Here is a 13874-nt window from a genome sequence, read left to right on the forward strand (position 1 = left end):
GAAAGTAAATAAATAAAAATGCTAAGTTTTTGTATAGATACAAACATGCTACCCAAAATAGAAATTAATACTAATTACTATAAAATAAAAGTAATGCAATGATAGCTATGTATCGTTAAGGAAGATTAATTCAAAATATTAACTTTTATTACAATCGTATTTCGATATTTGCGTGAACAAATGTATTGCCTTTTTATTTTCGTAATTTATGTTTCATATAGAATCTTATTCATGACGTTAGTCACGAGATTATACTTAAATTTTTAAAGAGAGATATTTAGAGAAGGACCTAATGAACGTTCTTTTGTACAGTTGTAATACTAATAATGACGGTTATATTCATTCGAACACTTTTTCTTGTTATTATTTTTCTTTCCGTCTTCGTAACATTGACCACATCTGTGAGTAGGACGATAAAGCTAATTAATATTTAGTATAGTAGTAAGTGTTATTAATATAAATAATAGTGTAAAAAAAGGGTATATTCTGTGTACACGAAATGATTTAAGGCAATAGCAGTATAGCCCAAGTAATAGTATAGTCCTAACGCTACTACAATTACAGCTTAATTCTTAATAGTATTACGTTAGAAGCTATATTTGAAATGTTAAAACTTATAAAATAAACTTAAAAGTTAAATCTGACTCAGTTCTTAGTCTGAGTGTTGTTTTTTTTACTTTTAGTTTTTACGAAGTTATATAGAAATTAGAAAATTGGTTTGGACATTAAAATTTAAATTCAAATTAATCTACCACTGTTCCATTAATACTATAACTTATAGTCATAAATTAACTTGAAAGACTGAGTGTAACACTAACATTCAGTGTAACTTACTGTAAGTTAACAATAACGCATAATGCATGTATGATCTACATTTTAATTTTCACTGTTTAATAAAATACCTATATTATTTGATAATATAACTATAATTATTAACATCCCGTGATTGGTTTCCTTATCGCTGTGGAAATACTTAACCAAATGTAATGTAATATGAGAAAAGCTTACTAATAAAATAGTTATTAGTATGTCTCAGTTTTTAAAGTTTTGAAGAGATATAATTTGATGTATATTTTCTATAATTTTTCACATCAATAAATTTTCAGAATTCTTTTGTGAGATCTGAGTCACTGTTAAAAAGATAATAATCAAAATACTTCCTTTTATCTTATAGCCCCCCAGTGGCAAATTCAGTGTGTTAAAACTCACATCTTTTAAAAAACAACGATTATTTTATACACAATTCTATAAAAATCAGATTGTTTCCAGTCTCCAAATTACTAAAATACAATAACTTACTGTACAGAATAAAAAGTGGTAAAAAAATCCGATGAGACTGGAAAACAATCTCGTACATTCTACATGTTAGGACGTATACTACTGCGTCATCCTCAGGAGGGTAATGTTTTGCTAAAATAACACTTATTTATACAATTATCAAATCACCAATTATTATTATTTTTATTGATATACAATTTATTATCTCAAAATTGTTGAAGAAGGACGAGGTAAATGTTGTCAATAGATGGTGTGAAATTCTCTAATATGTAAACTGGTGATTTGATAATTGTATAAATGTTATTTTTGCAAAACATTACACTCCTGAGGATGATGGAGTTGTATACATTGAAACATGTAGAGTGTATGAGATTGTTTTCCAGTCTCATCGTGTTTTTTACCACTTTTTAACCTTGTATGGGTATGGGGGCATGCCCTCTCAGAAAAGATTTGAAGATTTAATGCTATGATACTGAATCTGAGCTATTTTAACAACAAATACTGCATACACACAATGTAATGTATTGAATTAAAGGAAGCAAGTTGTAATACACATGTTGGAATTATACATGCCACGATCCTGTAATAAGCTGAAAATGTTACTAGTATTTTGAGGGTTTCTCTCTCAAGAAACTTTCACAAGATTACTTAAACTACTGAATTTTATTTGCTGAAAATAAACATTTTTTACATGACATTGATTATATTACAAATCAGTAAAATGTGACATTTTCAGGTTTTTATTTGATGTTACCCTTGTACATTCCATTTAAAAAATATTATTAGTATGATATCACCAGTTAATCAATAAGGCTAAGAAAAGAGCATGGGATTATTATGAAAAACTGGAATATTTATTACTAACTAAGCTAATACAATAAAATCTTTAACCATGGCCCAGATTTATCTTGTAATAAATAAAACTAAGTATAAAAAAATAAAAATAAACTAGTACAGAAAAAGTTGTTTATACCATTGGAAGTTCAGAAAGAACACATTAAATCGGTTTATACCTGTTTATTTTACACTACAGGCTAGAAGAAGCAGTAGAACCATTTGTATGCTGGAAACTCAGTAAATCAAGCAATGAAAACACTTTCATTTTCACTACTGTTTATCTAGTTAGAGCTGGTCTTAATTAAACAAAAGTCATGTTCATATAAACAGGTTAACAATTGTGTTGTTGCATATTGGTCTTGTTAGTCCATATCTAGTAATTTCTGACAGAGTTTAATATGTTATTCAGCAATCAACTTTTATTTTGAGCCTATAAAGAATTGTGAATATTAACTTGCTGCAACTTGTTTTTTATATTAAGGCAGTCAATTTTATGATAGTAACCATGGTTATGCTTGTAATATTTACAGTATATTGGAATTTTACAATAGTGCTTGAACATATTTTCTCACAAAATTTTATGTTTAGCATGCAAGTGTATGACGAGTGCAGTTTCATTATTGTTTGCAAGAAATCTACAACAAAACAGAAAAAGGCATAAATCTAATTCAGCATTTTAATAATTTATTCTATCCTTTTTACACAAAATATTACCACTCATGTATGACTAACTGAACGCATAGGAATGAAATCATTAGATGAGTCACGACACTGATCAATTTGAGTAATTTTGAATTAATCTAAAATAATAATGAAAATTCATAATTGCAATATTTGGATTATGTGGTTAGTTGAAATAATAATTAGAAACATTAATTTTGATTAGCTGATTATTTTCATGACACTAATTGATATGATCAATGCTCTTAGGTAATTGATTATACATGTTATGGCAAAATAATGGTGTTTGGTCATGTTGTCTTATTATATGTATTATGCAATCCACACACATTAATTAGTAAAATGATGACTGGAGCTTTGTAAACTAAGTCGTGTTTTAAATAGTTTCTTTAATGTAAAACAGTAGTAGTGCCAACATAGATGTCATCATGTTGTAAAGGTGCTGTATTAATTTGACTCTTTGTTTTGTATCTTTATGTATGCTGAATTAATATAAAATACAGTGAATTCCTATATGCCTAAAGGAGTGGAAGGTTATAAAACTTAAAAAAATGCTTTCTACCAAAGAGCAGTGTTGTAGGAACAGTTGTGAGGTTTTGTGTAAAATTAATGGTCATCCTGTTTCCTAGTAGATAACACCATATGGTGAGGCCATATGAAATATTGAAATTTCTTTTGTGAGTGAGTGTGGAAGTATTTTTGAGGGAAATGTTATGTTTTTCTGCTAAATTTTTGCAAATTCTTAATGTTCCTACAGTCCTGCTACACACAATTTGTTTGCAAAATTGACAGCATTAATCTGTTGTCCAAATGTCACATAAAATAAACATTTGCTTACAGAGTCTGTACAGTGATGTGCGGTGTAAGTGCATATGCCCAAGTACTGAAGTTGTCAATGGAAGTAAAACTGAAAGAAAGTTGTACATAGCTAACGTACTTCCTAAAGACTGGTAAGTACTTTTCAGATAATTCATGTTCTCCCACTGTGGAAAGTTTTGTTGTCTAAACCGTACTTCATTTTATGTCGTTTTTCTGTATTGTTTTCCCCTTATATGTGTTCATATGGCTTGTGAAAAATATGGGAACTGAATGTTAGCAGTCACTAAAACGTTTTAGATGAATACTGTATTTACCAAGTTAGCATAATGGTACTGAAATATTAAAGAAATTTTAAGCTTAGAGTTACATTACATTGCAGTAAGCCTTCAGACAGGGCTTAGGATATTGCCTAGGCTAAAACTGTAAAGGTTTATTGTGGAAAATGAGGCTTAATTCAATGGGCATGGATGGGGGCCCAAAGTACTCGTGTAATGACTTTTACAGTGTTACATCAAAAAGTGTACTTAAATAAGTTTATTTTCAATGTATGTCAATAAAATTGGCTTCAAAATGCAGTTTATAATTCAGATATCAATATTATACAAATTTCGATTTCATAATTTAAAATGAAAATATTAATTTTCATTCAATCTTCATTTACATGTGTCATTTGATGCCTTTCTGCTCAGAATTCTTCCATCTTTTAGTGTAGGGGTGTATCTCACAATGTCATGACTTCTAGCATTTGGAACATTGATGATAGTTTACTCCACATCAGTGTGCTCAAATTTCTCTTTCACTGTTCCTCTGGCATATTCCTGTTTCCTAACCTTTTTGATGTATCACTTGGACTCTGACAATTTCATAGTTCTTTTTTTACATCAACCATCTAGGGGGCACCCATTCTAGGACTCCTTTTGCTTTTGGGTAATGGACCTCCCCCTCTTCTGGGCTCATTTCCATTGAATCAGTCTTGTTGTTTGTTATGTGCCAGGAGCTATGAACCTTGGCTGGACCTCATTCTACCCTTAGAGTGATCTCTTACCCACAGACCTTTTGTTGAGTTTGCTCTCACAGATTTCTTTGCTACTCCTCTCAACTCTAAGCTTCCTCTCTTCTGTTCTTCAGATCCTCATTCTTTGGTTCTGGTTGTCAATGCTTTCAGCCAGGACTGGTTTTACTTTTTTCCTATATGCCTATCCTCCTCTCTGAATTCTCCCTTTGGTCCTCATCTTGATACTTGACACTTCTTGTTGAGTCTTACTGGTAGTGGCTTTTGGCTAGCTCAATTATGGTTTCCTTTGCATCTTCATTAGCATCCAGAATCCCTCTATCTCTGCTCAGTGTCCCCTTCTATTGCTGAAACCTCATATGTTCTTTATTTTTTTCTTCTTCCAGTGATATTGTTCCTCTTCCTTCATGTGTGGAATTTCTGGTCAATTGCCCTTTGGGCTAGACTTTCTAATCACGTAGTCTTCTTTTTGTCCCATTCCTATCAATGATCTCCCACTTTATTTGTCTATCAACAAATATGGCAAGTTTTTCATCATTGATACATCTAACACTTCTTCCCTCCTATCCATCCTACTGTGAATCACCTTGCTGCCTTTTTTTTACTTGTCCATTTGGCCATGACTTCTTGGTCTTCAACATTGCTGGTTATCAGGCAGGTTTGTACACTGCATTTCACCTTTCCTGGTATCACAAAACGTTTTCTTCCCCTGTCCTCTCCACTTTATTCTGCTCACCCTTTTTCATTGTCCTCCTTGCCTGACTCCCATACATGCCTGGGATATTAATGTGGTTTTGCATGTATTCAAGCAATTGGCTTCTTGCTCTTTGTACCACTTTTCACTCAATACTTTTTTCCCTTTTCTTCTTGCCTGTGGTTGCTGTCATTTAAATGTCTATGCTATGGATGCTTCTCACACCCTCTTCCACCACATTTATGTACACCTCTACCCAAATAAGTCTTTCTTTCGTAATACTTATGTGGCACTTTGGGAAGTAACTGTACTTTATCTCCCATCCTTCTGTCTCTCACCTGTATGATTGTTCTCACCCAAATTGGCTCCTATGTCCTGTTTGGGCTGTTCAGTGTTACTTGTCATAGATTTCTCCCTTCATGGGTCCCTGCCATCATCTGTTCCTACCCTGAGACCCCTCTTTTTCCAAGAACTTATTTTTTCTACCCTTATTGATTTGGTCCGTCAACTTCTCTAGTTGGTATATTCTTCCCTGGATATGGATGCATGCAGGCTTTTTCACATCACTTTGAATCTGATTTGTCACCTGTCGGACTCTTGCTAACCATCTTCACCAGCTCTTAGACAAAATCCTCCATGTAAGTCTCTCCACATGTTTGTTGCTTATTATCTTCATCATATGGCTGTTTCATCTCCTGCAGAACTTATACTTTCCCCAATCACCATTCATCATTCAACCTACAGACTCTGAGATGAGTAAATATGTTTTCTTATACCCTGTCTTTACCTTCTCTCGAACAGGATTCCACCTGGTGGCTAATGTTGTTCACAGGGGTATGCTTTTTTCCCAAAATCCACATTGGGCCAATGGTAATGGAAAGTGCTCAAATTCACCCTGGCTCTACCAGTGCACACTGTGAGATGGGGTGTTCTGCAAGACCACTAGTGGTATCCTTATGGTGAATAGATTTAATAAGTTTTCTGATTCAAACCATACCAACTCAATGGTCTATCATGGAAGAAGCTGGCACCAGGGAAGTGACAACCCATTTCTTTGTCTCACATTTGTCTGCTTTTAAAAATAGGGTATCTCGTTGTCTACAGTAAAAGACCTATCTGACTGGTGGTCCACTGGTGATTCTAGCACTCCTCCAGGTGTCATCAAAGCAAATCCTCCTCTCTTTTCTTCAGTAGAAGTACAGGAGACCCTTGCCACTAACCATTTTCTAGCTGCCAGGCTGGTGAACCATGGAGAGTTGTCATTGGTTGGTCTGTGCTTAACAGTCGGAAGTAGGGTGGTGGTGACACTGTCAGTGCAATATGGGTCATCCCTCACACAGCTAATGTGCTTCCTCTTGCATTCAATCTGTTTAATAGAGTTGAGGTGAGCACCCACTGTATAGTCTGATTGCACCCGAACCTTGCTACACATATTGCCCTGCTCGGTTGGTCATGATCACATTCTGCACATCCCTGAGACACTTCAGGCTCTTTCTTCTTTCCCTCGTTTTCCTTCTGGGCAAAGAGTATATTATATCCTGCTCCTATGGATCCCCTCCCATTTGGTGACACACTCTATGGGCTTTTCCTTTAGGCACTTTCCAAAGGGATTTCATCTAGGTTTATTTTTTGCACTGGTCCCTCCACCAATTAAGCATGGGTTTCTAGCACTTGTGTATAAAGAGGTGAGTTATCTCAGAAGTTAACATTTTCCTAATCTGAAAATGTATTTCAAATAGATGCCTCCATACATATTCCTACCCATTCTCCCAACTTCCATTGCACCTTTTTTCTTGTCTTGTCTAAGAATGAAGTTGTCACAAGTGTAAGTGCACCAGTGTAGTTTCTGTTAAACATGTGAATTTAGATGGGAGATAGCTCAAGACTATTGGCATGCAAATCTCATGGGCAGACACACAAGGGAAATAGCATTTATGTGTAAAGAGGTGAATATTTATCAGATTAGGAAAATGTTCATTTCTGTTGCAATCTGCAGTCATTCTGTAAAGAAAAAAAAGGGGGTGGTAATTTAAATTTATTTGTATTTTTTTGTTTGCTTGTTTTTTCGAGTGGTTAAAAGCTTGGTCAAATGGACTAAGCCCATATAGTATTAGGTGAGAGAGAATAAATAAAATAAAAATTTTTACTGAAAAATAAACTTTTGCTATTCATTTAGATTCTGTAAGATTAAAATAGTATTTCTTATTCTTAACATGAAAATAACCTTACACTTAGACTACTCAATGTCTGAGTCAGACTCACTAAAATTAATTCATAGACAAATCTTATGAGAAATTCTAATTTTTTTATGTACAACATAGTTATCATGTTTACTAAAAAATTTTTAGGCTTAGTCTAATGGACTGACCCCATGCATGTAGGGTTAAGTGAAGTAACAGATAGATCATGTTGTAGCATATAACCATTGTAAAGCTTTTTTTTTATTGCTATATGTTTAGGATCACATACAGTACCTCTAACAAAAAAAAACTACTAATTTGAACAGGAAAATTATTATCTTCCAGTAACTACAAAGTTAATAAAATATTGTTAATGAGCTGTCTCAACTGAATCTAATATTATTAGTGATTGTGTTATTATGCAACAATAATTAATGTAGATTTCAAAAGATCCAGTAACTTGAGCACATCCAAATAGTTGATTATTTTTCTTCTGGAGGAAGAATAATAGTCAGCTATTTGAAAGAGCTCAAACTTGTGGGTCTTTTGAAATTTACTTGAATGTTTGTTGGGATCCTTTGTTCTAATCTTTCATCATGGTTGATATTTTACAACAAGAATTAATTACAGATATGTCAGTAGACTTTGTACTTATTTTTAATCATGTTATATTTTGTTGTGTAATTACGTATAACTGACTGTATGCCATATCTTGTATGTATTCTATGTTCTAACTTACTCTGTTTTGTTCTACACTGTATGATACGTACTTAAATCTACTTTAAGTCACATATTTAGCTTTATTTTATGCATGAACAGTACTCTGCCTATTTTATAATTATATTTTTTAATTCTTTATTAAGAACATTGGTTAGCTAATAATGCTACTGTTTGTAGTGTGTACCATTAAAAATGTATATTCTTTTTCCAGCACATGATATAAAAAAAAGGCTAAGCTTAGGTCTAAACACATGTAGCTTTAACTTCCAGATACAAACAGTCAGTAAGATATTGGCTAATTTTGCAAACTAAAATGTAATTTGTGTTCTAATTTATTATCACGTAGCACCTGTTATGGAGTTGTTCTACCACAGGCAGCTGAAGATATCAGAAGCAAAGACAAAGAATTCTGTCCTCGCTGTGATTGTCGATATGAAAGGAGAAATACTACAACTATCAGAGTAAGTGGCAGAACTACACAGTTAAATGTAAGATCATCAGTGTGTATTTGTGTAAGCCCTATACAAATGGAACTCTACACATATGAATACTGTCAATCTAGGTCCAGTTCACTGTCATAATGTGTATGTGTGTGTGTGTGTGTGTATATATATATATATATATATATACACATATACACACACACACACACACACACACACACAAGTACCAGCACTATTAATCTCCTCCATCCCTATATTTTTTTCAAAACTCTCGAGATTTCAGGATGCCATGTTTAACTTTGTATGTGACTCTATCCAGCTAACCCCTGCTACAGTTCTGAAGCTAGCAGAACCAAATTTGGCAGGTGACCTAGTGGGATGTTTTATTTTTTCTCTCCTTGTGGATCATTTGGAATGATCTGCTTGAACAACTTCACAATTGTGTCTCGTATCAACCACCAAGAAACATCCATTCCAGGACCATCTGCTTTCAGACTTTGGACCTCCTTTCTTGGACCCATTTCATAGCCTATCATGTTCTAGGTGCACTGAATGTCACCACAGACTGTCTTTTTTGTCGAGGCTATCTTACCCATCGAATGGTCCTTCCATTTTCAAATATTCCATTGTGTTTTTCCCAACTCGGAACCTCCATCATAGATGTGTTTGCCATGCCCCTCAACACCAAACTTTCTCTCTTTTGGTCTCCTGTACCTCACCCATTGGCCCTAGATGTTAATGACCTCACTCAGGTTTAGTCCCATTTTTTCTTTTATGCCCATCCTTCTCTTCAGCTCCTTCCCTTGGTCTTTACTCTAATTCAAGTCACCCTTGCAAAATTCTGTTGGTAACCCCTTACTGACCTACCCAACCTTGATTTATATTACTCTATCTTCTCTCAACCAACTTTCTTTCCATTCTAGTCTAACTGCACAATGAAGGAATGACATCCCTTCATCTTGATATGTGGAATTTCTCCAGATCATTGCTTTTCGAGCTGGACTATCTGATTGTGTAGCTTTCTTTCTGTCCCACTCTTGTTGCCCTTTCACCTCTTCTTTGAACCAATGTAAATGGTGTGCTTATCACTGTTGTTTTATGCTCTTTGACAATGGCTTGTTTGGCTTTACCATTTCTGTTATTGGGCAGTGCTATCTACCACACTCCACCTTTCTCAATACTACAGAATCTTTTCTTTGCCTGTCCTCTTCAGTTCCTTCCTAATCCACAGGACTCTCCCCCCCCCCCCATGTCATTTTACTCCCTTGTCTGATTGGGACTTTAAAGTGATTTTTCATGCTCACACATGGGAACCTTTTGCCACTTACTACCCTGTATCACCTTTCTCTCTCAGAAACTTTTTTCCTTCTTCTCTTTGTCTGTGGTCACTGTCATTCTGATGTCTATGCTATAGATTCTTTCCAAACATTCAACTACTGCACTTACCATCTTTGCTCCAATTGGTCCTTCATTCCAAAGTCTTCTACTGCTATTGAAGGTGGGTACACCTTTCTCTTGTATTAATTTCTTCTTTATCCCATATCTGTCATTGTTCTTACCTAGAGACTTCTGTGTCCTGTACAGGCCATTCATTGTTATCTATCTTGCTATTTGTCATTTTGGGGTTCCCATCACTATCTTTTCATTCATTAGGATCCCCTCCTTTACTAGAAGCCTCTTTTCCTTCACCCTTACTGGATGGATTTGGTTTTCTTCTTATTGGAGGTGGATGATCATCAACTCTTGAGTTTCCTCTCACCAGCTGTGACACCTTACACATAGATTGCAGCCCATTTTCATGGCATGTGGAGTACTTCACAAACCTTTGTCAACCAGTATCTGCACCACCTGGCTGTCTTGTCTCCAGAGGGATTTAGACTTCTGTTCATAGTCACCTTTCAATCCACCTTTCAACTTTCAACAAATAAGTGTATTTATATATTTCTTCTTAACAACTTACTTACTGTAGTATCTCGCTAGGTGGTTAGTTTTCATTCTAGGATATACTTACCTCAAATCCTCTCATACCATCCACTCTGATCCTACATGTGCCCACTGTGAGATGGGGTGTTCTGCAAGACCACTTGAGGTTTCCTCATGATGTTTCATTATGTATCTATATTGCATTTCATGTCCGATCCAAACTATATCCATTCCATGGACTATCATGGAAAAAGCCAGCATCAGGCTTATGTACCTGCCCACTTCTCTGGTTAGTGCTGCCAGTTTTTAAAAATAGGGTTTTGCAGTCACTCATTGCACTGTCTCCGGTAAAAGACCTTTCTGTACTGAAGGACCAACGGTGATATGGATGCATTCTAGAGGTCTCCACCCCTCTCATTAAGAGGAGCATGGAAGACCCACTTGCCACCATGGAGAATCCTCACTGATTGAAATATAACCACTGAAGCTAGAACAATGAATCCCTCTATGATGAGAAGTAAGAGATAGGGTGACACCAGAGTGTAGTGTGTGTCACCTCACATATATAACTGGGATACATCACAATTTTGAAGTGGACCAATATTACAAATCACTGTATTGGTCCTTTATCTATGATTATCTTGCCAATTCTCCTCCTGAAGCCAAAATCTGTTTAGTAAAGTCGAGGCACACACTATTTCTGCTTCATTCTTCATCATATTGCAAAAGAAAAACCCACTCCCACATCTGGTGTGCACCCTGTAGAAGACTGTCAAGTGAAGGTATATTTAATATGATATCCTTCTTCCCAGCTGGCATGGGGCTCAGAAAGACTAATGATAGAGTTGAAAAGACCACACTGTATACACCCGTGATGTATCAGTCACACACCCTACTCCTGCAGCAGGCAAGGGGCCTGTAGTGACTGATGGTCAAGTAGAGGTTACATAAGTATCTATGCTAACATGATTTTATACAATGTACTTCTCCTGCAGCTAGTATTTAGCCCGTAGTGACTGACAGTAGAGAAAGTGTGCATGGATATTTATCGTGAGTGCCCTTCTCCCACAGCTGGTTTTGACCCATTAAGTCTGATGGTAGAGGAGGTGAGCACACAAGGTACGGTCTCAGTGAGCCCTACATTTATGGATTTTCTGCCTCTTCTTGTCTTATACATAGGTGAAAAGAATACCCTGTATAAGACGAGATGCAGTCTCCCATGGGTGTGCCCCTGCCATTGGATGTCACACCCATCATACACTAATTATAGAGATTGTTTTGCCTTATTAGCTTAACATATATCTTTATGCCTATATTAAATCTCCTAAGTTGGTCAAGCTTTGAGATATTATTGGGATTATAGTGAAAAATATTGTTAATAGTAAATGTACCTAACTGATAAAACATTTTGTTCTAATATTCATAAGTAACAATGTAGTAAAAGTTAATTTAATTAGCTGTATGTATTACTAGGCTGATTTTTAGGTTTAAAATTTTTTGTATATCTAGGGATTGTTTTCTGTATCTTTAATTATGTATATAAATTTTCTAAGAATGATGACCCAGAAACTGTGGACACCCTTGGAACTACTTCCTTCACTTTTGTTTATATTCAGTTTGATGGCCATGATTATGCACTATTACCCAGCAGTAACTGCTATTTCTTACAGGCTCTGTGAAAAACAATAAGATCAATCTTAGACAACACATATTGACAAACTTTCCAACTCTTCACTATGTATTAGTTGGCTTCCTAGACCTTGTGTATGAGCGCACCAGAGGCATTGGAGTTGCTTTGGGGTCTAGACAGATTTTGGTTTTCAGACATAACTTAAAGTTTTTGCATTTTAACTAGCTTCAAATCATTTTTCATTATCTTTGGTTAATGGTACTAGGAAATATCAGCTTCTAGGCAATGGTTCTTTGGGTCAGACTTTTCTTTCATTACTGTTGCCTTTGTTCTGTGGATAAGGATATTACTTCTCTATCTGGTTTGGTTGCTGTTACAGAGTCTAAGTGGTCTGAATTACCTTTTTAGTTCTAGGTTGAACACTGAAGGCTTCTTTTTTAGTCATATAGTATATGCTTTACAAATGTTCTTCAGACAGGGCAGATTTTTTTAGAGATCCTTAAATTCAAGAATTTAAATATTTGAAAAAAGGTGATTGCAAGTGCTTGAATTTTGATCTTTGGGTATTTTTTGATGTTTTTGTAAATTTTTCATTTCTGTTCTAAAAGTAAAAATTATATAAGCTCTCATAAACCAAAGATTTCGTTTCAAAGTATTATTATTGGAGCTGTACATATGACCTACAATTGACCGTGTTACAAATGGCATTATGTCAACATACTTAACATGATCAAAACTATTTCTAATGTATATCCATTGTATGATGTCATGTAATATAATAATGAAACATTTTAGTATGTTTTGCAATAATTATGCTGTATATTTTAATGAAACCAAGTGTAGAACTCAATTTTTGTAACTCACTCAACACTTCACTAGGCACTGTTATGCATAATGCCTCATTGGGATGGATAGTGATGGAAGATGTGTACATTGTTCTGTATGTTAACTTTCAGTTATAAATTTCACCATGACTAATTATAGCCTGAAAATTCAGAGTAATGTAACTATTTTATGAATCAAAAGACTGTGTGCATTGGAAGTTAGAAGTTTTCCAGGCAAACAGTAGGTATACATAATCAGGTATATAAGTGGTTGTCTGTAGGAAAGCAATATTTCATGATTCAAATTGGTGAAACTAGCTCTACATGGGTTATCGGCTTGTAGAGTTAGTGGAAGCTTTAAATGATATCCTGTTATTTCTAAGCAGCAATGTTTCTGTAGCATTTCAGTAATTTAAAAACCAGTAAAAAAATGCGAAATAATAAAATGAATAAATAAATAACAGAAAATAATTACTCATACAAAGTAACACAACTGAAGACAATCAGCATGGATTTAAACCTGATAAAACTAGCACACCACACAGCTGTGTTTATCTTTGAAGCTAAAAAAAAAATACTGAATAATATAGAATGAAATAATGTCAGTACTCTAACATGTGAAATACAATAGGCTGCATATTACATCTACATTATAATTTTTAGTTGTATATCAAATGTAACACTCACTATATTTAAAAAAATGAAATTTCACAGAATCAAATTGACTATATATATGTTCACCCATGTACTTGTGTGTGTGTTTGTGTACGTTTAGTATTAATAAAGTGTGTGTGTGTGTGTATATATATATATATATATATATATATATATAT

The 13874-nt window shown here is 34.6% G+C and overlaps 1 protein-coding gene across 2 annotated transcripts in view; it reads left to right on the forward strand.

The window, feature by feature from the left end:
• Window positions 1–233: 233 nt before the first annotated feature.
• The window catches only part of LOC106468058 (uncharacterized protein CG1161-like), a 20141-nt gene continuing 6500 nt past the window's right edge, over window positions 234–13874 (forward strand). Inside the window, exons 1-3 of one of the 2 annotated variants that reach the window (XM_022396368.1) lie at window positions 234–401; window positions 3637–3746; window positions 8568–8682. In XM_022396368.1, the coding sequence (XP_022252076.1) occupies window positions 327–401; window positions 3637–3746; window positions 8568–8682 (300 nt within the window). In that variant the 5' untranslated portion in view covers window positions 234–326. The remainder of the gene's footprint in view (window positions 402–3636; window positions 3747–8567; window positions 8683–13874) is intronic. The other variant, XM_013928456.2, reaches the window with a different exon arrangement.

Source organism: Limulus polyphemus, unplaced genomic scaffold (genome assembly GCF_000517525.1).
Source record: "Limulus polyphemus unplaced genomic scaffold, Limulus_polyphemus-2.1.2 Scaffold2852, whole genome shotgun sequence".
Classification (NCBI taxonomy): domain Eukaryota; kingdom Metazoa; phylum Arthropoda; class Merostomata; order Xiphosura; family Limulidae; genus Limulus; species Limulus polyphemus.